At 34.5% G+C, this 27,558-nt stretch overlaps 1 protein-coding gene across 2 annotated transcripts in view; it reads left to right on the plus strand.

Annotated features, from left to right (window-relative positions):
* The first annotated feature begins 326 nt into the window (after nucleotides 1-326).
* Otogl (otogelin like) overlaps nucleotides 327-27,558 on the plus strand; it is a 119,995-nt gene continuing 92,763 nt past the window's right edge. For both annotated transcript variants that reach the window (XM_047550214.1, XM_047550216.1), the window contains exons 1-11: nucleotides 327-405; nucleotides 1,420-1,459; nucleotides 2,409-2,457; nucleotides 7,118-7,184; nucleotides 8,900-8,998; nucleotides 10,772-10,926; nucleotides 13,942-14,063; nucleotides 17,041-17,246; nucleotides 22,470-22,597; nucleotides 22,971-23,077; nucleotides 27,314-27,420. In XM_047550214.1, the coding sequence (XP_047406170.1) occupies nucleotides 327-405; nucleotides 1,420-1,459; nucleotides 2,409-2,457; nucleotides 7,118-7,184; nucleotides 8,900-8,998; nucleotides 10,772-10,926; nucleotides 13,942-14,063; nucleotides 17,041-17,246; nucleotides 22,470-22,597; nucleotides 22,971-23,077; nucleotides 27,314-27,420 (1,159 nt within the window). The remainder of the gene's footprint in view (nucleotides 406-1,419; nucleotides 1,460-2,408; nucleotides 2,458-7,117; nucleotides 7,185-8,899; nucleotides 8,999-10,771; nucleotides 10,927-13,941; nucleotides 14,064-17,040; nucleotides 17,247-22,469; nucleotides 22,598-22,970; nucleotides 23,078-27,313; nucleotides 27,421-27,558) is intronic.

Consider the following 27,558-nt stretch of genomic DNA (forward strand, 5'->3'; position numbering starts at 1 on the left):
ATGCCACTGTCTTTAGAAATCCTAAAAGGCTGACATAGGCTAAAGAGGCGAATGATGTGCAGATTGGGGTGGGCTGTAACTAATACGGGTCAGGTGAGCAGCTGCCATGCATTGCTAATGAGAAACCCAGCTAAAGGTTTGTTGCACATTCTAAAGCTTCAGATGCTGTGTGTGGTTAGGAAGTCTGCAATTCCTTTTCTAATTGCTTTATTACACAGCTGTATTTATTAGAATTTGAGCATACTACAAATACACATACTTCTAAGATGCCATCATAGTAAGGACCAACAATTTGGTTACACTTCAGGGAGAAAGTCTACACTGAAATGAACATTGTGAGAAAATTCAATTTGATGATACCTTGGGGTACATTCTTGCTTCATATACTGCTGTTTTCATTACAAGGTAAGAACTTACTTTAAAATTTTAATTTATCATATTTTAGCCTCTCTCACAATTGATATAATTTTTTCTTATAAAGCATTTTAAAGTCATTGGAATGGATATGTACTAAATGACATTGAGGTAATCTTATTGAAAATTCTTAATAACGTAGAAAGCATGCACCTTTTGTTATTTTTTGTGTCTTTTAGATGGCTATTTAAAATCATGCTTCAACCATGTGCAGTTGTACTAGGAGTTCTGATTCATTTTTTTCTTCTACAAGATGATTTAAAACAGTTGTCTATTTTAGAATAAAGATTGAGTACTTAAACTTTCTTCATACCATCAAGTCCCCAAATGGTAAAAGAATTGTTTGAAGATTATAACAGTTGAGGTTAAGAATTAACTGCCCATTATTTTTTATAGCAATTTTACCAATAAATTAATTTTTATAAAATATTTTCCTGGGGAAGGCATTTATTTACATTTAGTTGTTAGTTTTTAATCCCTGGAAAAGGCTGTATGTTTTGGAGAATATAGGGGAAAAGGGGAGAAATTATTAAAGTGTAAATGACAGGAAAAATCAAGATACCACCTTCTAAACCTAGTAGTGACTGGAAGCCCAAAAAGAAGGTGTCTTAGAATGCTGAGCTAGAGGGGACATTGGAGAGCCACTTGCACAACACCAGCATTCTGCGGTGTGTGTGTGTTATCTTGCTTAAGCATGGCAAATTCAAAGTGGTAGGACCAGAACTACAACTTGGATCTCTGATTCCAAGTCTAGTGGTCTCTCAGTTGCATTATGTCTCTGTAAATCCACGCACACTGCCCTGTTCTTTTTTTGATTTATCACTTACTCCAGTGTCTCACAGACAATTTCCTGGTCAGAATTCTCTGACTCATACAAAATAACTAGCAGCAAAACTTGATCTAAATTTTAGAATTTAGGTTACAATGATCTGTTAAGCAACCAAAGCACTGACCAAGATACTTGTATGTTTTTCATTCTTATCTCTATATATTTATCTCTGGCAGGATCTATTTGTGCATCATCCATCTTGATGGGAACATCCAAGTGAGTATTTCTTATTGTTTTTTTTTTTTAATCCTTTAAATGTGAAATAATGGGGATCTGCTTTTGACAATAAATCAAATATTTTACAAAAAATGAAATACAGTTCTATAAGACATTTCTACAAGTTAAAAGTAATTATGATATATTCTTTATTTATGAAGCTAAAATATTTCCTTTTCTTTTAATTACAAGGAAAGTTCTTGGTGGTGACTATAGGTACTAAAGAGATTTTCATTTCAAAGATTTGTAAAAAGATTATATTCAGTAATATATCCTTATAAAATTATTATTAATACACATTGATTGCAAATGTGCTATGTTCTCAACCTAAGTAAAACAATTTTTAATATTAAAAGTATAAATAATAAATTTATGAACTAAATCTGTTGAATAAAAGAATTCTATTCTGCACTTGATTTTTATCAATATATATAACACAAAAATATAAAACACAATAAAAACAAATGTTCACGTTAATGAATTGATTGATTTTGATAAATTGCAATGCACTGTCACATTAATTTTAACCTTCCTTTTATGACATGGAACAGGAGAGAGTATTATGCTTGAAAAAAAACCGAGTATGCTCTTGGCAAATACTGACTTCACCAGATTTACTGACTCATGTGGAGAAAATATTATGCTGGTTGGTTCTACAATGTCACACTATTTTATTTCTCTATTTCCAAGTTCCTTCCTAAAATCCAGTTTACATCAGAGGCTGGAGAGATTTGGGGACACTTCTGAGTTTTGTAAAATGAGACAACACCACCACCCAAATCTAACCCCTCCAAAGAGGGGAGGGGGACCTTTTAAATGTTAAAGCAAGAAAGACCTCTTTGATAAAGTGATGGAAATCAGGAGGAAAACACCAGCTCTCTCTTGGGAGAGGCTTGTTCAGGTTGCCTTGGGGCCTCTGATTATACAAGTTCTTTTTGTTTTCTTCTAGAAATGAGTTTAATGAAAATCGACAGAAAAGAGCTCTTTTAGCAGCACAGGTAGGTTATGCCTCAAATGGAGAGGGAGGCAGAGAAATAATCCATTCTGCTTTGGACTCTGCTGTCACTTCAACAATGAGACCTTTGTGGAGAGGGGAATAAAATGCTAAAAACAAGACAGGAATGGGGAGGAAGAGGCAAAGTAACTTCTCTGCTTTTTTTTATTGTGACCCTCAAATTCATACTCAGTTCTCATTGACATGTTCAAAGTGAAATACTTTTTTTTTACTCTTCATCTCAGTTATCTACAGATGGACTTGAAGCATTTATGGAAGATTGAATCCCATCCACTTGCAGGAAATTTGAATTGGTTTAGAAGTACAAAATCAGTCAGGACCATAGCAATAATACAAATACTTTCAAGAAAGAACAGACAAAGATGGAAATGATACAAATTAAATACTGTAGGAGGGCATCAGATATCTTGGTGTCCTGATAGATGACTTTTATATTTTCTGATGAATCTAAATTATGGGCATTTCTGAAGAGGTAACTGTTTTTTGGAGGGGCAGGGTAACATTGAATTTGAGGAGACCTTTTTGCCTGGGTCTCTTTACATAAATGATATTGGGTAACATAATTGCATTGCCTTTGAACTATGGTTGGAATGTTCAAATGAATTGGTTTTAGAAAATGTTTCTTTATAAAAGATAGATGGCAAAATGAGAGAATCTTAGTAAAGGTTATTTTGGAAAATAATATGATTTGAATATTTATATAGCAAACACTTAAATATTCAAGGAAGTCTTTGACAAATGCTAGTATGCAAACAATTTCTACTAGCATTTTCTGAAGGATGGCCTGAATTTGTATATTTTATGGTGTTAAAAGAATTAGTCAATGAATGGATGACAGATTTGATAGACTGTTGTTGTTACAGTTTAGGAAACCAAATGGATTTATTCTTGTCAAGAGTAGACTCTTTTCCCCAAGAACGGGTAAGGGATTTGATATGGAATGCAAACTCTGTTTTTTTTTTTTTCCCTTGAAAATAGAGTGTTTTGTGTACATAAGTACTTATGTATCATGTGAAGTGGTTAAAATGATTTTTCTCTGAGAAAGAAAAAGTACATGTTTGCCAGAATATCCTGTTAACCACCAAAGGTCATCTATAAGACTCAGTAAGAAATTTGATTTTGAGAAAAACTTTATGGTGAATCTACTAGATTGAGGGACCTTTGAAATATACCCCATTGGTGTCAGTCATATAAAGTGTCCTATGGATGGGACTATACTATTGTGCATTTCAATGTTTTTACAATTTTTAGAATATGTAAATTTTTCTGAACACCTTCCTTCTGATACTGAGTGAAGGATACACTTTCTTTGTGTTGATGTCTACCTTAGAACAAAGAGCAGGGAACTTGTACTTCTATTTTCTGAAGCTAGGGAGGTTGCATCAAAATCATGTATTTTCCCTGGATGAACTTAAAAAGAGGAAATGTTAAAGAAGGGCAGTGAGACCATAATCATGAACTGAACTCTGTTGGATCTGAATCTTGTGTTATAAGACCATTTTATATCCATAGATTCACTCACATGCTGCAAGAACACAGTGTGGATGGATAGATAACTGTATTCAGAAATACGTTGAAATGAAGTGATCCAAGGAAGGATAGACATAGACTTCTACAAATGCTGCAGCTATTTCCTACCTGGAGACTGTATTTTTCTGTGCAGCTTAACCTCCTGTAGAGATATAATCAGAAAGGCAGAAGAATGGACTGTTCTCTTTTATCACTTATGTGAATATGTGTGCCCATTGCCTGGGGTATTTTGTATTTGCATTCCAGTTCAATCGTTCTCCTGAAGCACATGCTGAGACATAGACTAAGGTGCAGGTTATTTACTCGCAAAGTGCACAGATGAGGGACTGGCAAAAGTGAGAAAAAGGGAGAAAATTGAATATAGGGTGTGTTAATGAGGGGCTTCCTGCTGTAGGCACTTGGGACCTGCTCTTATTGGGGACCTTATAAGGAACTGTGTAGCATGTGTCCTAGAATTGCTTCCACAAATGGTGGAAAAGGTGGAATATTTATCCATCAATTCCTGTTTCTTACTGGTCAAGAGTGGCCTCTGAGGGGCCTTAAATACCTGGGAAAGCACTTTTTGTCATATGTCCTGCTTGGTCTCTATCCTCAGGCAGAGAGAGAAGGAATCCAAGGCTTGAAGTTGGAGGCTGCAAGTGTGCACAGGAACCCAGAAAGATTGCAAGGTGAATTTGAGGAGATTCTGAAAGGGGCATCAAGAGAGTCTGCTATAGTCATGGCTCTAAACCCCCTTAGGGACTGATATTTTTACTCCTTTCCGTTAGTGTTTGTTGCTGGCATACCAAGAATTGTGCTAGCGATATAAACAAGAATAACAGGGCTTATTATCTGAAAACTCCATGTCTAGCGGAAGTAGGGCTATAGAGAAGTAATTTCTGTGCCATTGGCTCATTGAATGTAAGACACCATCAATTACTTGTCATTATTCATCTGATGTAAAAATAAAAAAGTTCCTAATTATCAATGTATAATGCCATTTTAAATTTAGATTTGTTTAAAAAAATGCTGAGTGTCATGTTTTAGCACTGGTGAAATGTATTATGATGTTGGGGTAAATAGGATGGATGCTGGGGTAGTCAGCAAGGTAGTGTGGTAGGTCGTCATTGCAGTGTCTCTAGAGGAAGTGTGGGTTGGGTGCTGCAAGAAACAAATCATATTCTTTTGTCTTGGCCTAATGTTACCCAGTGTATTCGGTTTTTGCCTGAGAATAACAATAGGTAGCATGTTTATAACCTTTGTTACATGCTTGGCACAATTCTTGATGTATTAGTTGTATCACTTCATTTAATTCAATTCTGTGAGGGAGGTGTTATTATTCTTTTTTATATACTGGGAAAGTGAGGTTGAACTGGTGGAAAATTTGTTCAAGGGTATATACCAGTGGGAGGCAGAATTGAAATCGCTTTACACATTTGGTGAACATCAGAGATGATTGGGTGGTTTCCACTAACGGAATTGGCCTAAAATCACTTTGGAGCAAAGTTGGAAGATGTTGGTACCCAGTAATAAAATTGATAAATGGGTGCTGATACAAAGTGATGGGGGGTGCAGCGGGATAAGAGAAGAATGGAGGAACTTTGGATTGTGTAGAGGGAAATGAAGGGACAATCACAGATGAAAAGTTGTACCCCATTTGTGTACAATGAATCACAATGCAGTCTGTAAAAAGAAAAATAAATAAAAAATTAAAAAAAAAAGAATGTAAAAAAAAAAATTGACTACTTTTGATTTAGGCAGCCAGAATGAGTGTGGCTGAAGAGAGAATAGGACTTGCTGTCTTGGTGGACTGTTGTGAGTTTAATTTATTTGGAAGACAGAGGCAAAGAAAAATAGGGGAGATGGAGCAGTGGGGATGAAACAGGGAACAGTGAACTTGGAGCCATGGTGTGGGTCAAGGAGTTTAGAAACGAGTCTTCAAATGTTGAGAGATAGGAGAGCAGTTTCATATGGCATAAAGTAGGTTTTCCTATTCAAAGAAGAAGTACTGAGATGGAAAAATGCCAAAATAAACTTCACAGTTGTGAGGGTGACCAGAATCTATGGAGAGAGGGCTCAGCTCCTCACATCATGTCCCTTACCCATACTTCCTTTTTATCCTTCCCCTTCTCCAGTTTCCCCAACATCATCAGCTGCTTTATTTGATAATTATGGGGCAAGTTTGGTATATGTGTTTCTTCTGTTGAATATCAAAAAAAAACTATTGAGAGAGATATGGCCCAAGTTATACATGCAATTGGTACTGAATTGGAATAATCATATATAATTGATTAGTTTTAAATCCACAATTTTTGATATGAAAGTTTCATAAGGGTTGTTTAAGATAAATCTCTTTATCACTGATTTCTTTGTAAAGGAAATAAGCTGAAAGCCTTATATACTCTGTTTTACTTCATTGTCATAACTATGAAAATGAAGTAGGTGCCATTATTGTTCCCTTTTTACAGATGAGTAAACAGAGGCACTGAGAGGTTAGGAAACTTGCCAAAGTATAAGTTATGACAGAGTCAGGACTTCACTCCAGGTCTGTTTGTTTCTATAATTCATGCTTTTAACCCTTACTAGAAACTACCTTAGTTTCTATAAAGAGATATATTTAAATGTTCTATGAACTTTAAAGTGTCAACTCTTTGGAGCTGAAGGTGACACACTGACCCTGAAACAGCAGGTGCTTTTGTGGGTAGTGATTGGTGCAGGTTACAAGACAGCACCATTGTTGGTCCATTAGACCCACGCAGCTTTTTCCAGTCCCATCTGCACCTGGAAATGTCAGAGAACTGCTATTTCTGCAGGCAAAGCAATCGGTTAATCCAAAGATTAGGCTGCAGTCAGGCCCCTTTCACAGGAGGTGATGGGTGGGAGAGGAGGAAGGGAAGTGAAAACAGAGAAAAGAGAAGGTGAATGACTTGTCAAAGTCCTAGAAGGACCCAAAGACTTGAAACCAGGTCATCTACCCAAATTCTGAAGGAGCCCTTTCTACCTGACTGAGACAGTATCAATGATCCATGGAAATACAAAGTCAGTACTTCATCATTTCTGTATTTATAGCCATTTTCTGGATTTTTCCATCTGCATGTGTGGTTTGAATTAAATAATCCTTATTTCTTTCAAAGCTTGAAGCAACTTCTCCAAGATATTTTTTCCATGAAGCTATTAACTGGGGTGAGAGCAAAATAAAAGGTCAGTTCTCATATCTGTGTTTTTGTGTTTGTTTTCTCAAAAGGTCCCCTTGGGAGATAATATTGAGTCAATTCTGTATTGTTTCCATGTACTTCATGGAGGAAACTGAACCAGGGTGGTAATAATAGTAATAATTTAAGTTAATTTTCTATAGAAGTTCAAGTTATTTTTTAAAATAACCAGAGTTAAACATTTAGACAAAATTTATAAGATCTGGGATGATGTCACTGGGTATCAGAACCCCCTTTTCTGAATTAATTACTTTTTCCTTAATACCTTAACATCCCCATTTTGCTTAAAATAAAAATAATTAAATAATGAATAATAATATTAATTAAATAATTGTTATTTAATAATTAAGTAAGAATTTCCCATTTCCTTTAAGTATTTTAAAATTTGAGTGGAAACTAGGAAATAGAAATTCTTATGATGTTTAAAATTACATTGATCTTCACCAGTTTTAGTTTGATATTTGTTTTCAGGAGAACAAACAAGAGTGTAAATAAGATTCTAAAGGAGATATATTTGTTTACTTAAATATTTAAATATGTATTTATTGGAAAAACTTAAGACTGTGAACTAAGATAAACTTTAATAATGTGCACCTTAAGAAAAAAAACTGCTTTCAAGTTTATGAAAAACATCATTTTCACTAACATTTATGGTTTAAGTTAAAACATCATTTTTACTCAGGATTTATGAAGAGATTTGTGCATTTTAAACTGTACAGATATCAATGAATCTTAAGGTGGAAAGTAATAATAGGATTTTCTCATTCTTGTCTCTGGCAGGACTGTGGTTAAATTATTACAGTTAGATAAGTGTCTTCCATGAACTTGACATTTTCCAGGCAGGCTCAACTTCTTTAGTAATGCTTTATGGTGACTCAAAGATGTTCTCTAATTCCTCTGATATGTTACTTAAGTCCTTCCAGTTTGAGTTTTGCCAGTTGCCTCTTTCCCTCTCCTTAATAGAAGAAAAATTCATTTGCATTTTTAAAACCCACTCAGAAGATAATAACAAAATTAGGGTGGGAGCTCATATTTACTTGATTCCTCTTTTTAATGTAAATCTCTGGGGCAAGTTTTCTTTCCACAAAAGGTAATATTTTTGGTGACAGCCAGCAGTGACATAGGCTTCTGTTTCATCAATATTAAGCCACAGGTTCCAAAGACGTTGCATCATTTATGTTGAGCCTGAGGATTAATAAACAAATTTCAAATGAAGTATTTAATTATTCTCTTCAATAATGGGAGTTCCTTTTTGTTTTTTGTCCTTTGCATGATTCCATAAGTTAACGATGGACATTATTCTTTAGTGATGTGCTTACTCCTGGAGAAGAAGCAGATCGGAAGTGCAGCTAGTGCTGAACTCCGTCAACGGAATCATCTGCAGTTTGTGTATTTCTGGCTCTCGTCATCTGGGACAGTGATTCCTTACATGGGAACTTGACCTTTCGATTGCCTGGAGGAGGCTGATCTTTGCTCTCAGAGTAGTTTGAGATGTGAAAGCCTGTCTTTCTTGCTTCACAGCTCACATAATGAAATGGACTAGATAGATATTTGATGGGTTTAATTCTTTAGTTCCTCAAGGCAAGAGGCGCAGAGTTCTGTTTAAGTTTATGGTGGTTACAGTTAGTCCAAGCTGGATCTTGACATATTGTGTTTATAAGAGCCGATGCACGCCAGAAAATAACTTCTTATTTTGCCTCTCAGGTTCTTGTCCTCATGAATGCCTTAATGGAGCTTTCTGTTCTAAGACTGGTACATGTGACTGTCAAATATTTCAAGCTCTTGGGACAAGGTGCCAAATTGGTAAGTTTTAGGGATATTTGTGAGAGAATTATGGGATGCTGAAAAGAACATGAGAGCATAATTTGTTATAGTAATGTTCATCCATTGGGAGTAGGGACAATGATATTTTATATCTGGAGAGCTCACAATTCATTTTCAGTAATTTAAGATAATTTTGAAACAATGTACAAGCAAATAACTAAGCCTACTTTTCCTTCACACTGATCTCCAGTATTTTTCTACTATACTTTACACTTTACATACTACTAGTCCACCATAACAAGTTCTCTGTCATCTCTCTTTTACTTTGTAAATTAGATGTTATTTGGAGCCACACATTCTTTTTGAATTTGAGTTAATTGAATATTTTGTACAAAAAAACCGAAATATAATTGAAAGTTCTTCAAAACAGGGGAGTTTTTCTTTTTTAAAATTCTTATCCATCATATCTAAGATAGGATCTTATGTGAATATGATCAGCAAATATTCATTTAATTAAGATTTATTGAGCATTTACTAGATCCCAACCTAGGCCAAAGGCTGTACATGTGTAAATAGTATTGACATATTCCTATCCTCCTGGAGGCTGCAAGTCTAGGGGCAGAATCTTATATACAAGAGATGCACAATAATTAAACTTGTGACATGTGCTATAAAGGGGAGTACAAGATGCTTTGAAAATACGCCACAGAAGTAAGGCACACTGTCAGGGAAGACTGCTTTAAAAGTAAATCACCTGCTGGGCATGGTGGAGCATGTCTGTAATCCCAGTGATTCAGAAGGCTGAGGCAGGAAGATCGTAAGTTCAAAGCCAGCCTCAGCAACTTAGCAAGGCCCTAACTAACTTAGCAAGTTACTTTGTCTCAAAATAAAAACTAAAAAGGGCTGGGGTTGTGACTCAGTGGGTAAGCACCCCTGGGTTCAATCCCTGATACAGGAAAAAAAAAAAGTAAATCACCCTATGTCTTTTATTGGCCAGAAATAGTAAATTCTGGCAAAAATTGCAAAAAGAAAGAAAAGACACCAGATTATCTTTATCCTTATGCTCTCCATAGAGAATATCAAAATGTTTTACATATAGCAAAGATTCAGTTAATGTTATTGATTTCTACATTACTCTAAAGTGGAAGGGTCTAGAAAATAAAAATTGAATAGAAGGATCTATGCTTGTGTAGACATGATAATAGGAAATGAAGTTGTGTCAATTAAGAAGAATATTGCTTGAGATTTGGCCAGTCTGAGGTCATTATTTCATACATTCCAGTAAACTCTGAACAACTAATGTTTCCCAACACCAGTTACCAGAGAGATAAAAATGCCTTTTTGTTTTTGTTTTGTTTTGGTTAATATTTACTTTTTGAATATCATAAAAATATTTTTGAAAGAACTGTGGAGAATAGAACATTCTAACACTGTCTATGCTAATTTTTAGGACACTCGGTCGTGATATTTCTCTTTTCAGAGCCACTTATTTGCTTTATCACCACCACCTTCTTTTCTTGTATCATTTCCTTGATCTTCCTTTCTCCTGCATCTCCTTTTGGAAGTAAAAATTAAGGAAGTTTCTAATATAAATTTCTTTTTTTATAACAAATCGTAGACCCTGTTTTTCCTTAAGGAGTTTGATCGTTTTGAGAGCACCTAGTAATTTTATGCTAGTTATTTCTTCCTGTGATATAAACCACCAAAGAAGAAAACACTTATTTCATTGAAAATTAGAATCATCATAACTGAATGTGACTAGAAACAACTAATTTATTTTATTCTACCGAACTTTTTCCTATTTCTTTTCAGTCCCAAACATGGGCAGTGGCAGAGATGGTATTTGCAAAACCTGGGGACAGTACCATTTTGAAACATTTGATGGCATCTACTATTACTTTCCAGGAAATTGTTCCTATATTTTTGCAAAGGACTGTGGTAATTTGGAGCCTCGGTACACAGTATGGGTAGGTGATCCTAGGATAAAATTATTTAAAAAAATTATTTCTGGAAAAGTGTATGTTTTAAAAGTACTGGACAAATGATGGGAAATAGATAAGAATCATAGAATGAATTCTCAGGGCTCTGTTCATAATGGTTAGACCAGCTTTGTGGGTATATTGAGTATAATTCTATTGAGATGAGGCCTAGCATTGTGAGAAATAGGTTTTGAATCCCTGTTAGGGGTCTTACAGGCAATGCATAAGTGTCTGTTATGGATGTCATAATGTCAACTCCAGTCATCATCCCTCATCTTCAGGTTTTGCTTGATCATTGAAAAGGGGATAGGTTTACTCACCAACCCTATTGCTTACACTTACTTCCTTCTTGACACTTTAATTGAGGGGTACATGCTCAGCCCTGAATTCAAGTGCCAGGACCAAAACAAAACAAGACAAACCAGCATCCTTAGTATGGACTGGAAACTGACATGTATTCATTGGAGTTTATGAACTACATAATTGTTAGATAGATTAATATTATATGAGGGAACTCAGGGAATTAGTTCTTAGATGCAGAATTACTGATTCAAATGAATTCTTAGGAGACATCTCAAAATGCAAGCTACAGAGTGGTTCTAGTTCAAGTAAGGAAGTCAGGACTTCTTCCCCTGTTCACTGTCCTTCCATGAATTTCTAAGTTTCTTAAAGCACAACCAGGAAACTGCTGTAGAGCTAAAACAAAACTGCTGTAAAAGCTAAAACTTTTCATAGCCAATATGTGTTTAAATTCCTGCTACTCGTTTTTCCTTCTAATTTATGTTAGAGTTGCCTAAATTTTTCTCCTGTCTTAGATGATGCAAATATTAAAAGTGGGATCTGAAATTTTACTCAGGGATCTGGGTCTGCAATTCAGAAAGGAAATGAGGTATGTCGACAGTTAAAAGATGGAGCCTACAGCTAAGAAATTAGAGGTGTCTCTAGATAGGAAAGTTAGTGGGATGCATTTTCATTGCTTACAGGGCTTCTGATCTTAGCTGCTTCATTGACATTGACTCCACCCTGCCCCCCTCCCACCAGCTTTCTCACTTAACTCCTTTGACTCTCTCATTAAAATGTTCTTGTCCAGTGTCCTACTCTTCTGAGCCCTTTGATAATATCATCCTTTGATAATAATACAATGTGTGGAAAATTTGAAGATTCAGAGAAGTCTAAAAGAATAACTTTAGGATCATCAGTCAAGAGTTACCATTACCATGCTAATGGCTTCATATATCTCCATACAGGATATTTTTACTCTGCATTTTATATAGCTTTATAAAATTGAATTATGCTGTGTATAATTTTCTGTCCTACATTTTTACTTATTATTTTATCAAGAACTTTCTTCTATGTTGAAGAGTTTTAACAAACATAAATTTTATTTGCTGTATATATTTCAATTCATGGTCCACTCAAATGATTTAACAATATCCCATTTTGGAAAATTGGATTTTTAAAATCAGTATTTTAAAAAGACATACTGATGAATTTTTTAATGCAATTTCCTTTTTTATACCCCTGATGTTTTTCTTCTTTAAATGTAATTTTATTTTTATGAATGTAATACATGAACATAGTTGGAAAGATTTCATCAAGATATAAGAAGCAAAAAATAGCCCCACCTTCTTCCTTCTTTTTTTTTTTTTTCTTTTTAAAAATTTTTGGTAGTAGGGATTAAACCCAGGGGCACTTAACCCCTGAGCACATCCCCAGCCCATTTTATATTTTATTTAGAGATACGGTCTTGCTAAATTGCTCAGAGCCTCCGTAAGTCACTGAGGTTGATTTTGAACTCACAGTCCTCCAGCTTCAGCCTCCTGAGCTGCTGGGATTACAGGTGTGTGCCATGACACCTGGCCTTTCTTCATTCTTCATTCCTGTTGTAGTCTGGCTCCCCAGAAGCAACTTTTGAAACTATTTCTTCTGCCTTTTATCTTATATATAAATATGATATTATTTATTTTTTAAAAGTTAGAACTTATTTGTTTACTTCCTATTATGGAAAATGAGGAATCATCTTAATTACAGCGTGCTTCATACTTAGTTAAGTATACAAACACAAACAGATACCTTGAAAACACAAACACACACATATACCCCACCCCCTCATTCCTTCTAATAGAGTTATGTTACTATTTTTGGTTCAATCAACAAGTGGATGTTACATTGAAGTCACTATGTAAGCATTGCTTAGAGCTGCACCCAATAGGTTATGTTGATTTATTTCTCTTGTGCATTTTCCTAGAGTAGTTATCCCATCTTTTGTTTTCTGCATTTTCTTTAACCACTGAACCAAACTCTACCTGCCAAACTGTCTTTATAATACTCTCCTTCATATTGCAATCTCTCAGCTTCTCTTCCATGAAACATTCGCTCCTCAAATTTTTTCTCTTGCTCCAAGCTAGAATGATTTCTTTTGAGTCCTACTGTGTACCTACCACTTGGGCTTTCTTTTCAACCTCCTCCTGGAGAATTTGTTCCCTTTCCTGTATTAGTTTTCCTGTTTCTTGGATCTTAACAGAAGCCTAGTGATCTGGGAACTTTATTCATACTTGAGAGACAGGCTTTGAAAAGTCCATTGGATGCTCTGAACATATAACCAGTGTTTGCAGTGATGTTTAAACAGGGATTCATTTCTTCTTTGTTAACTTACTTGCTCACTAGTTCTCAAAATTTTTTTTAAAGATAGACATTTTTCCTGGAAAGTGCGCATGGGGAAAAAAACCTTTTGAAATGTTAATTATAATTTGGGAAACACTTTCAGAATTTTAAAGATTGATTAACTCTGATTTCTGATGATTTGCATTTTAGGAAGTTAATTCTATCGTCCAATTTATGGGGTAAATATTTCTTTTCTCTCAGTGATCACAAATGTTATCATAACTTTGCAGAGTATCTTGGAACTAATGATACTACAGAACTGTAAACATGCATTGTGATTTTAGTAACCCAAGTGGATCCTATTTGTTGTTGTTTTCTTTTCATTTTTCTCCCTCAAAGGTTCATAATAGCCCTAAATGCTTTGGTTCGGTGTATACTTGTTATCGGTCAATCAGCTTATTCTTTTCAAACCAAGAGGAAATTCGAATTTATGGCCATGAAATTAAAAAAGATGGAATCAGGTAATGTATGATAAATGCTGTAATGAAAATGATATAACACATTAACAGTTTTAGAATATCTCAGTCTGGAAGTGAATTGTGGAGAGTAGGAAGATAAGATTTCTTCTTATACAGTACCCTTACATTGTATGGGAGACATCAAAACTTTAGTGGGTTCTAAGGCCAAGTAGGTAGCCAGGAATCTCAGCAGTTTGACCTTCCTAATGCTTGTGCAGGACAGAAATATGTTACACAGGTAGAGATGTTTATCACATTTTTTATGAGAAATTCAAGAGATTTTTATAATTCAACTCCTGATCATTTTTCTTCTTTTTCTTAAATATTTCCTCTTTATTGTTATAGCAGGACCTTAGAAGAATCTATTTTGTTTTATTTTTGAAATGATAATTGAAGGCCTTTCCAAGTTTGTGTGAATGAGGTTTGAGTGTCACTTGAGATTTTCCATTGAAGTTCTTACAAAGACTCAGAGCCAATAAATAACTGGCCTTCTTGAATAGATCAGAGAGGAGCCGCTTCTGGCTTCCTGTCTGCCAAGAATATGACTGGAGAAGTTTGGGGGAAGGGTATGTTTATATATTTTACAAAAGGTTTTATACATTTAAAACTAGGAATACTGTGGAAAAAATCTACCTTTCAGTCTAAATAATTATAGAGACACTTTTAAATATTTAAATATTTCCTAGCTGAGTTATGCCAGAAAAAGTAAATTGGGGGAGGGAACAGTTGGATCCATCATTCAGAATTCACTACCAAGTTTTGAACCATGAGTATTCTTTCCAGTGCAATGGCCTTACCAACCAGTGATGACTTTTCTCAGTTTGCATTCCTCAAGAGGCAGCAGGCAGTAGCAGAAAGGGCTTCCAACAAAGTACCAGGGGAACTTTGCAACCAGGAGCAGCCTCTCCATCTCTCTGGACTTAATTTATTGATTATTTTCTTCCTAATGAAAGCTTAGCATTTGAATGGGAACATAATGCAGTTAAACATGTATTTCCTAGAGCTGAAATAGTTAATTTAGGATTCTTTATATGGGAATTTGGTAATATAATGGGCACTTAAAAATTACATGTTTTATAAAACTGAGATGCCATTCAGATAGGTTAACCCTTTGTTAAGTGGAAGACACATACTTAGTTTTAATAAGGATAAAGCATTTCTATTATGATTTCCAGTTGCATGATAGAAAAATGATTTTCTTATTATTCAGCAATGTTTCTTATACTAATGCTGTTTATGGCCTAGGGCCTAACTCATAGCAAGTGCTAGAGAAATATTTGCTAAAATGAACTTAAATGTGGTGGCTGTGCACACTAGCTCATATCGCTCTGGATTTCAGTTTTCTCAACCGTGAAATATGGGATTTTGGTAGAAATGAACCCCTGAATACTTTTTAGCATTAATCTGTATATTCATTAATTTGCATTTTAATGTTTCCTATTGTAAAATAAAATTAGAACTTCATACACATTATGGAGTTTGTCTTAGAATTCCTGAAGTGTATCTACTTCTCATTTTTAATCCCCCTTAGTATTCTTCTATGTTATAAACTTCAGAATAATCACAGATACCCATTTTTTCTTTTAAAAAGTTGTATATATAATTAAATTAACTGTTATAGAGAGCAAGTAATAAACCAAGTAACAGACAACCTGACAAAAAATTACCTTCAACAAAATAACTATACTTCCAATTAATATCCAATTACTATTAAATATTTATAAAACACGATTTACTTTTTCAAGTATAGTTTTTATGAACTTACAAACTCAAGCAAATGATATTAAATGTTATTTCAGACTGACTCTATGAATTCCTCTTTCATAATTTTCATAAGAACATTTTTAGTTAGGCTCTTTGTTCTCCCATAAGTTTTTAGTTATTTTCCTACATTATAATCAAATTTCTGTAAATATTTATCTGTAAATTATCTTTGTGCAAATGGTTACAGACATTTTGAGTTGCTTCTTTGATTGTCCCTTCATTTGCTAGTATGTTTGGCTTTATAGTTTCTGTTGCATGTATCCACGCTCTATGGAAAGAAATCACTAATTTGAAATTTTTGAGAAGTATATGAATATTCCTATTAACCACCATTTTACTCACCTTCAAGTTTGTGATTTTATTTTGACATGCTATCTTAACAGAAATGAGTTTTTTTCAGTTTCCTTAATTATCAGCATCCGTTTTTTTTTTCTGCAATACTCATGAATGGGAGAATGGTATTGTCTTAAATGTTTCCAAGATGACTTTGTCTTTTAAATGTCCAGTTATTTAGTTTTCTTCAGTTCCCTTGCGTTTCTTATTACCTAGGTACACATTTTTGTGAAAAATGGAAAAATTAGACATTGGATCAGGAGTTTAAATATTCTACGTAACCTTTGTTTAAATGGGTCACACTGTATCTACTTTAATAACCAGAAAATAATCTATGCAATATTATATGACAAAGTATATTATATTCCTAATGTAAAGTATGATTAACCATTCTGAGACATTTTTCTTTTAGAAAAAATGATTTATGCCAAGGTGATATTTCGACAATAGAAACTCCTATTTCCTGATAGCCACATTGAAAATAAAATTAAAGAAAGTTTGAACTTGAGTACATTTGCATATTCTGACCATTGTTTGTCTTTAGAATTGTTGAGCAGGATTTTTTAGATTATTTTTAACTCTCTAGAAAGAAACAACACTGAAGTCCTTATTATTCTAAATAGACAGCTACTTTGCAGATTAAAAAAATTACTGATACTTAGCAAGTGTGCATTTTTGGTTGGTTAAAAGAAGCATCCATTGTAAGGATAGACTCCAAATTGGTACAAAGAAAGATGATCATTTTCATTGTCTTTTAATTTCAATATTGAAGTTTTCAAAAATGTTGAGATTCTCTAAACAGTGATTACTTTGGGAAGAAAATACACCATCTATAACTAATCCTTCATCATATTCTTAGATTGTCTTCATTCTATTTTTCAAGTTTAACATTGCCTCAGACAATTGGACAGGTTTTCATTGAGAAACTAGCTGACTACATTCTGGTGAAAACCACCTTTGGTTTTTCATTGGCTTGGGATGGAATATCGGGAATTTACCTCAAACTGTCTGAGGAGCATAATGGAAAATCATGTGGCCTGTGTGGAAACCACAATTACATACAATCTGATGATTTCATAATTCAACAAGGTAAGTGGAACAGGAAAAGTATGTGGTACTTTCTAGAGTTTTTGTCCCTCACTGATTAAGCAATTAGTACCCTGAAAACTTGTCTCAGGTTGAGGAAAATTCTTGGCTGCCACATTCTTGCTTTAGTGATTTCAAGTGAAGTTTGAATAATAAAACACTTTTGTCTTATTCTTGAAAACTATGAGCCAGTTTTCTAGCTAGTTGCTAAATGAAAATGCAGCACTTATTCCCATAGCAAAGATTAATTAAGCATTTACTTTGTGTTAGCAGCATGGGATTTATCTGTATCTCCTGCTGTAGGAACTTGGGATACAACAGTGAACAAAACAAAGATCCCACTGCTCCTGGAATTTATTTTCTAGTAATTGAAACCCTTCTGAATCAAACATCTACTTTAGGACAAAAGTCATTTTGTATCTAGTCTTAATAGGAATAAGCTAAATAACTGACAAATAATACTTTATAAATATTATGAAATATGGACAGGATTATAAAAATTGAATAGTAACTTAGAAAGGGTTTATATACCTACCCAATATCTATTAAATTTAAGTCATGAAACTAACCTCAATGAGTTATTAGAAATGGACTCTTTTTGAATTTGGGTATTAGTGTGCAGTGGGAATAGAATATGAGAGTCACAAACTGTCATTGTAATTTAGGTTCACACATACAGATGCTACAAGAAAAGAACATTGTTCTTAGTACCAGTGGGCCTTGCTTTGAATCGTTTCAACTCTAACAAATTCTATAATTCAATCATTTAATCTTTCAGATGCTCAGTTTCTTCAGCTGTAAAATAGGAATATAACAATTCTGAAATTATAGAGTAGTCAGTACTACTACTACTACTACATCTTGGTACTGTTTATCACAATATTAATATGAACACATAGTTGTATTATTCCCAACCCTTACAACATCCTGTAGGGTAGGTAGTATTTTTTTAATTTTATGATGAGCATACCCAGTAATATGCCCAATGTAATGTAGCTTATAAATGATACTGTTATGGTTGAATTACAGTTACTGTAAAACTGGCTCCTAGCCCTGTGCTTACAGATGTGAGCAATTGCATCTGAAACTGTAATTTACTACATAATACTTTTTGTTTTATATTCCAAAATGAATAGAGATGCATTGCCTATATGTTCTGTTTTAAGGGACTGTAAAAGGGCCACTTTGAGAGTGGGTTCAGGAATCAGACTGTAGTATTCAAATTCTGCTTTGCTATTTATTATACTTCCTAAGGCTAATGATGTAATACTATAAATGCTTCAGAGAGCTGCAAGGATTAAATGAGACAATCCACGTAAAACACTTAGAGTGCCTGGGATATAGATAATACTCAAATACATTTTATTTATAATCATCTCTAAGCAATTCCCAACATGACTGTAATAAAGCTGAGATGAAAATGTTTGAAAACGTCTTTACATAGCTTTCAGAAGTGCTCATTAAAATGCAAACATTTTGTCCAAGATGGATAACACAGCATCAGGATTAGTGTAGTAGGAGCTATGTTAGAGAGTAGGACGCCAAAGAGTCAATTTTCTTATATGTAAAATGGAGACAATAGTAATGACCCCGAGAACATCCCAGACTGTGGATATCTAATGAGAAAATGTAAGTGAAAGTGCTCAAAAATCCATGAGCACCATGCAAATGTAGAGTGTTAGAATCATCATGAAATGGTATTTTGCATCCATTTGGGTATTTGGAATGAAAGGGTTCATAAATTTGGAATCTAGAGATTGAACTAGGAATCAGGGTTTTGAACTTAGGCAGAACCAATCAGAAGGTCATTTTTAAATTTATTTTTATTCTGTATCAAAGCTTAATGAAAACAGTAATATTCAGTCCAGTTCTCTTGGGTGGGCCCCTGGGACATCAGGGAGTGTGGGGTCAGAATAGAAGATAGCATCTGCTCTTACTATAGGCATGGAGACTCAGATTAGGGATCTGAGTGAAGGGCCAGATTCTGATAACCTGAAACATAAAATAGTTTTTCACAGCAAGATAACTGGGGCAGCAGGCACAAGGGTGTTAGCAGATTAGAAGTGGGAGAAGACTGGCAGGAGGCAGTTAAACTGAGTTATGGTTGAACTGGCAGAAAACAAAGACTTTTGAAGGTATGCAAGGAGGAGCCCTCCAAGAGATTTCAGCTTCTTCACAAATTTATTTGGTACACAGTGTAAGGCAGAAGAATTTAAAAAATATATCTAACTTACAGCTTGTAGGAATGTATACAAGAAACTGTCCTTCTATTTCCTTCCATATTATAAAAATGCAAGAAAATGTCTATAGAGGAGCTACATTTTCTTTAGCTTTAAGATGTCTCGTATTTTCTTGAAACAGCCTGTACTGTGCTGATTAGAAAAAGCTTAAGGGAGAATTGGATAGTTTGAATGTCAATGAATGCAGAGTTTCTTAGCAGTAATTAAAACTTTATTTCTCTCTGCATTCCTACTCATCCTTCAAGGATGACTTCACAAAGAAATGAGACTCGAGATTCTCTGTGCACATGCAAAGATTTAAATTTGTTGTCTAGTTGAGAATTCTGTTTCCATAATTCATGTCTGTGTCTCACTATGCATCAACATAGAAACCCTGGTTTACTCTCATTTTTCCCAGCATAATAATTAATAGTGTCTCCTCTTCAGTATTGAAAGTGTCCCAATATGAACAATAAATTATACTACTTATAGCATTATTTCATACAATCCATTTTAATTTTAGTTTAGCAGGCTCCCAGACCACCAATAGAAATGGATTTAAGTTTTCATAATAAATGTTGTGACCTTTTTGAATGCAATATAGTGAAAATAGCTAAGAGGTTCAAAAGCTGGGATTGAAGTGAATTCAAAGGGATTGCCCAGGTGCTTTAATAACATTGAAATTTGCACCTTTGCCCTAGTTTCACTCTCATGATGCAGGAGAGTAGGGTTCCTTAGGACATGCATCAGTGCTGGGGTTGGTAAGCAGGTGCCTGTCTTTTTGCTATTTTTTTTTTCCCCCGGTGCTGGGTATTTGAACCCAGGGCCTTGTGCTTGCGTGGCAAGCCCTCTACCAACTGAGCCATATCCCCAGCCTGCATGGGCCTGTCTTATTGAGACAAGGGGTTTCCCTACTGTTCTAGGGAGAAAGAAGGAAACCTGGTCTTCTGGGCCCTGGGTGGAACCCCCTATTAGGATCAGGGAGTAGACAGTAACATCTGTGCAAGTGTTACCTGGAAAAATAAAGTGTTGATTGGCTAGAAAAAATATTGAAAATAAGTGTGACTTTAGAAAATATTTTTGTTCTTTGGACCTTTAAAAATGATGTTTTGAAATGAAATGTGACTATGTAAGATTTTCTTGAAAAAGAACATCAATTTTAAAATAAGTATATTAGAGCAGGTCTATATTTTGTTCAGTATGTAACATTACCAACCATATCAAAGATAATGAAATGGTTCAGACTAGTTTGAATGCTCTAGGATTCTAACTTAAGAAGTATTGCAAACTCTCCTATTTTTTTTAATTCATTCATTCAGCAAATATATTTTGAACACCTGCTTACTATGTGCTAGATACTGAACTATTTACAGCAATAGAATAGCATAGATAAACTCTCTCTCTTCATGTGGTCCACATTGTGATGGATGATAAATTAAGTAGAGTATATATATAAATATATATATAAATATAGTATATATATATATGTAGAATATATATATATAAACATAAATATATATATTTTATTTTTTGGCGAGCCATAACATCCATGAACAAAAGGTAGGGGAAGGAGATAAAGAGGGATAGAATAAGTATGTGCGTTTGGCATTGGTTTAGGTCATGTAGCAGAGGAGGCCCCTGTGAGGGGTCACATTGAAAGAGGTCTGCATGAAGTAAGAGAGTGAGCAGAGGGAAGCTGAGGGAAGCGTGGTTTTGAAGGAGAAGTGAGAACAAGTACCCAAGGTGGGAATGAGTTTGTTTGAAGAGCAGAAAAAGCCAGGATGACTGGAAAGATTGAGCAAGAATGGAAGTAGGAGAATAAGAAAAAGATATAGGAGGTCCGGGGAGGGAAGTAGAGAGAGTGCAAAGGCCAAATCATTCAGTCTTCTAGGATACAGTGAAGTTCGGAATTGTGTACTAAGAGAGCAAGACATTTTTATGGATAGTGAACTTAAAACAATCTTCCCAACATTTGTAGAGACGTGCAGACATTATCTTCCTGTCTTGAAGATGATCAGAGACATCTTCAACATTTAGCTTGAGATATTTGATTCAGCGGTGCAGTAGACTGCCATTGGTGGTGGACCTTTGAACCTGCCAGTCTGGGTGGTAAAGAAACCAAAGCTCAAATCTGACGTCTAAAAGTCTTAAACAAAGCTTCCAGATGACATCCAGTTTGGTTCTGCCAAGTCCTTGAGATTTGAGAAAGCCTTTGTCTGAATGTGGGGCAGGATCAGTTTCCATATCAGGTCTTAAACTTGTGCACAGGTCAGGTGGTAAACCAATTTAAACTTGATTTGGAGCCAAGAGTCCAAAGTGTTCACCATCAAATGTCTACTGGCCCATATATGAGCTCCTAAATCTTCCCCTATGAGTAAAGCTGGGACTGGTTCAGGATTCTTAGTACTGGGCTGTTTCCCGAGCTTTTTTAGAACCACGTTCATCACAAAACCCCATCTTAATCTTCTCTTTTTTTAGGTATCTTTTCTAGTCTTTCATTGTTTTTGTTACTGTACTCCGAACTGTCCCAAAGGGCTCAACAATTTTTTTTTAATTGTTGGGAACCCTAAAAATGGAAGTTCAATTTTAATAAGTTTTTGATTAATGTGAAATATGAGAGATGCCAAACTTTTACTTATTTTTTTAAAATTTTTATTGTTTTCGTTTTGTGCAGAGTTTTTCTCCTTTACACAGCACTAAACTGAATGCTGGCTAGTTGACATTTTCCTGGTGTGTATGTCAGACCAGCTCACTTTCAATCCCTCCTCACGTGGTTCCAGTGGGTTTCCTTTTTCTCTCCAGTGGCATTAAATTTGTTTGGTACTTATATTTTGTTCAGCTTATTTTTATCATGCTAAAGTCAGGTTATAATTTGATATCACACAGGTAATTATATTACTGAGTTTAACTTTTTGATCAGGAAGTTAATGTTTAAAAATAGTGTCTATGTTTGTGGAAAATGATATACTTATAACTATTTGCTTGTGTGTGTGTTTGTGTAAAATAGAGGACTATACGGAAGACATTGCTATGTTTGCAAATAGTTGGTTGGTGCAAACTTCAGATGACACCAAATGTGTACCCACACCCTCAGATTTCCCAAATCCATGTTCCAGTGGAATGCCAGCATTTGAGGTAAATTTGATATAAAATATTTAGGCATTTGGACATAATATACCAGTGTTATTTGTATATGTAACATTAGGCATTTTAATATAGATACAGCATAATTAAAAATATGAAATTCAGGAAGTAATTGCAATAGGTATCAGCTTTAAGATTATTTTGGAAACAGTGAATATGATTAGTTTAATAAATGTACTCATCATGAAAATATGTCATAAGAAAACTGTTGGTTAAAATCCATAAATACAAATTATCTTCTCTTTCTTGGTAAGATCAAAGAGTCTTGCAGATAGATCAGTAAAAAACAATCAATTTTAAAAATGAGGAAACTATATGGCTACCATTAAACATGTTCTGATGACTGGATTTTTACCCCCCACAGGCAATCTTCTTTAAGTGTCAAATACTGTTGCAGTTTCCTTTTCTGAGCTGCCATGAATATATCGATCCATACTTATATATTGCCAGCTGTGTTAATGATCTTTGCAAGTAAGTGAAATGATTAAAAGTTTCAATGAAATTTTCTTTATGCACAAAGAAAAGCAAAAAGCACTTCTGTAACTTAGCCATTTCAGCAATTTGTGAAATATAATGGGGAATATAAAACATAAACTTTATTAACAGTTATTAAAGACTTGCTATCTAAAAGGTATAGTCTAAATGTTTTACATAGCAAATGTGAATAGAATATATTGACTCTTAAACATTTTTGTTCCACTGACACCTTTTTGGGAATCCAGATTATATGTATATGTATATCTGTATCTTTACTTATATCTGTATCTTTATTTATATACACACTTTTTTCAAAATAATGTTTGAAATACAAAAAATATCACAAGATAAAAAGGAAACTAATTGTAATGAATTAGTTACCAAACTCTATGTGTGTGTGTGTGTGTGTGTGTACTTTTCAATGTGTTGTAAATCTAATAACTACTGCAATTTGACACAGTTAAGAATGTAAAAATATTTTGTGATAACCATTGCAATTGAAATGGAAAATGAAAATAAGAAAACATGAGAAGGTGAGATGTGAGGCATGTTGGGGACAAAATCACAGACACTGCTAAGTGCACTATGACCTGTTGTCTGTGTGCATGATCAAAGACCATGCTGTTTCACTGGGAGATGAATGTTTTTTCCTATCCAAGGTCACAGATTGCTGCAGGCCACCCCAGGTTAAGAATACCAAGAGCAGATGGTTGTCTAGGCTTTAATTCACTATACTTTGTTTACCATTTCAGAACTTAGGATAATTATCCATTATTGAAGTGGTTATTTATTTATTTATTTTTTCAAGAAGTTACCAAATGCCTTTGATTAGCCATCTTGAAGGTTCAAGAATGCCTTGAGGAATTGTACTATGTCTGTCTCCATATTTTATGAATCCCAAGAAGTGTCTGGTCTTTAAAGACGAGACTGGTTTTGGTTGAGTAAAGATACTTAAAAGGAATCTTGCGTAGCTTGTTAGGAGGTGTAAGTGTATCAAAGGTGAGATCAAAGAAGAAAGGTTGAGGTGGTATGTATCTGTAATTATTTCTCTTTAATTATATTGAAATTGTTATCAAAGTAATGAATACAATTGTATTTTCCAAATATTAAAATAAACTTACTTGTGATATTTGTTAATTTTGGGTATAGTGTAGTTGTACCTTGTATATAGTCTAAATTTTAGAGATTCCTAAACTAGTGCAGAAGCTTCGGAATAACTTCCCTTCTGTCTAAAGTAGTGGACACTGATCTTACCGTATATTTTTAAAAATTTGGTTCCCTTTTGGTTTTATTTTTTATTTGAGAGCTACTTGTTATCTTTCCCTGTGTTTTGCTCAATCTTTTTTGTGAAAATCTCCATGGATAAGCCATGACCCTTATTTTTCATATAAATGCAACTAAAATTATTCTTCTATAGTGGCTCATTCTTGGATTGCTGTTCAGTAGTCTTTTCAATCTTAACATCTTTAGCATCCATTTCTCAATTAGGCTGAGATGAACTATCTTTTGGTTGGCTAGGAAAATCATTCTTCATTTACTAGTTTGGGATATTGTTTAACTGCTCCAATAGCCAAAGAAACAGTGGATTAAATTAAATGGGATGTTTTGTTTCCATCATATAAAAGTTCAAGCTGGTAAGAGTTCTTGGGTTGATATAATAGCTCTGCTCCATAAATTTTCCAATGAATGTTCTATCTTATTGCCATGCCATTCCCTTGGGCTAATGTATTATTCTCAATTTTATGGACCACCACTATGTGAACATTTTAGCCCCCTAGAAATGGAGGAAGGAAATAGAATCTTTTTTCTTTTTTAACCTGGAAGCTTCATACATACTCCAACTTTTTACCATCTGGGCCAGAACTTAGAAACATGGCCACTCCTGATATAAAGGAAGCTGGCACTATTTTCTTTGGTTGGGCAGCTTTATACTCAGCAAAAACTTGGGGTTTTAATACTGAACAGAAGAGGAAACTAGAGACAAAAATCAGCCTCTAGCACTGATTTTTCATCATTGAGAAATTAACATTTTTATCTTTTGAAATTCTGATATCTTTAGGCTTTTGCCTTAGAAACTTTGCTTTCTCCAGAGTCAATTAAAAAGCAGAATAGAGCAACACTCTGTACTGGTTGAAATTAGCTGACACCTTCAGAGATGTGTCTGAGGTGCAGAGGCCAGGTTTTGGGCAGAACAGGCATGTAATATCAGAAGATGAGCATCATAATTGAGTGAGTGGACAATGACAGAATGAGAGTGAGAAGCTACGGGAGTTAGCCTTTCACATCCCTCAGTATTTCATTCAACACTCAACCTGGTTATAGTCTTTCTTCCGTTTAATAGGAAATGAATGATTCTTTTTCATTTCCTATATTAGGGAAAAAAGTCACAAGGGTCCTGTGCCATGACAGTGAAAATATGAATTGGTGGAACACAAATTAATTTCCAGCTTGGATTATATTGGTATATTGAATTTAATTCAACATTCATCTTTTGAGCATCTATTCTGAGCTGAGCATTGTGCCACACTGAGAGAAACAGAAACAACGTAGGCAGGATTTCCATCCTGGGAACTCATTCTAGTGAGACAGAGAAACAGGTTCCTAGCAGTGACAGAGTGTTCTAAATGTAAAGTTCAATGCACGTGGAGGACCACTGACTTCACCAGGGACATCTCTGAGGCTCCTTGGAGATGATATTTGTGTTTGAACTTGAAGGACAATGCAAAACCAATCCTTGAAACTATGTCCTCCTATTTGTGCTTTCAAAAATGCCAAAGTCAGCAAGGAAATGACTTTAATTTTACCATGTCAAAGTCAATTGAAGTAGGAAAAAATATTCTTTAGTACTTATTTCTGTTTTTAAAATTAACATGCAGAATGGAAAAATAAGCTTATTTCCCCTCAGTAGGTTGGGATAATAATTTCTTTCCTGATCAACTGTAGAGTTTTAATGAGGTGCTGTATGATAATGTGCCTAGCGTGGTTCCTAGAGTAACAAGACACTTAATAAATGGTAGATTTTTAATATTGGTTGCACTGAGTTGGAAGACCAATAATCACTTACTTTGCTAACTTTCAAAAACATTGTTAATTGCAAGAGACATGCACATATCTTAAGATAAATCATAAACTTAATGCCTTTCCAGGAGTTCAGCATTTTTTACCTTGTGCTGCTTCTCAAAAAGATCTTCTTTGTTTGTATTTTAGAATTTCCTGGGTTTCTAAAGTTTATATGTTAGACTCCTTTTTTCCCTCTAAAGCTCAGTTAATGGACTGGATAAGCTACATGACTCCAATTACAGTAGCACAGGACAAGTGAAATTTGAGATGGTGGCTTTTGCAATTGAGATAATGAAAATGTTAAGATTCACAAAATGAAACATTCCTAAGGTCATTATCTTTTAAAATATTTAACTATTTAATTTTGAGTTTGGGTTGGACTAAAAAACAAGCCAACTGACTTGTTACAAACAAAGTGCCTAGTTAATCTACTTTGGAAATTGGCAGATCCCATAAGAAACTATTGTTTGGAGCGTTCCTAAAGTGATTACAAGAAAATAATTGGAGATTATTTACTCTTGGCAATGTTATAAGAACACTGAACTTTAGTACAAGAATTCAGAATTTTCTTTTAAATCTTAAGTTAAATGCTATTTAAGTTAAATGCTATCTTTCAAAGATGGTTTAGAGAGTCTTATTGCAAGGACTACTAAGGAAGCATCAAAATCCTTTTGAGTGGTACTTGAGTGCTGCAGACTATTTTGGAATGTGGACAATCAAGAACACGGTGCTTTCAAACTGTTTTCATACTTGGTGTTTTTTGGGGGATAGAATTTTATCTGTTCAATGAGATTTAAATTTTATCTGTTATGATTATTAAGCCCTAAAATACCTGAAATGCTTTGTGTAGAGGTGAAAATTTATATACAAGGATTCTGGTAGGAATATTATCATTAAAACAGAAATGTTTTCTAGTATTGGTTCCTTGACTCGGAAGAGAAGTCAAATTACTGAAAGACTTTGATGAAGACAGTATGTCCATGGGCATATTTAACTGGAATCTCATGTTGGTGTGGTTTTTCACATTATTGTTTCTACTAAGACAGACATACTGACATCTTTTAATAATGGAAGGTTTGCTAGGAACTCAGCATTTTTAGGAGTCAGTAGCTTAAGGTAAGTTTCTCAATATTTCCTATGTGATTCTGGTTCTGTCTTTTGACTTCCCAGGACAGATGATGATGAAACCTATTGTCGAGCAGCCACAGAGTATGCCAGAGCCTGTTCTCATGCTGGCTACCCTATTCAAGACTGGAGAGATGACTTTCCAGCTTGCAGTATGTTCTTTATTTTTCAAACCCTGTGCATTTCCTTATAATTCTAGTCTTGACCTAGAAATCAAAACTAATAAATTGCAAGGATTTTTTTTTTTAACTGAAGCAATTGTATTTGTAAACTTGAATATTTTTTGAAAC

The sequence above is a fragment of the Sciurus carolinensis genome, chromosome 4, assembly GCF_902686445.1.
Source record: "Sciurus carolinensis chromosome 4, mSciCar1.2, whole genome shotgun sequence".
Classification (NCBI taxonomy): domain Eukaryota; kingdom Metazoa; phylum Chordata; class Mammalia; order Rodentia; family Sciuridae; genus Sciurus; species Sciurus carolinensis.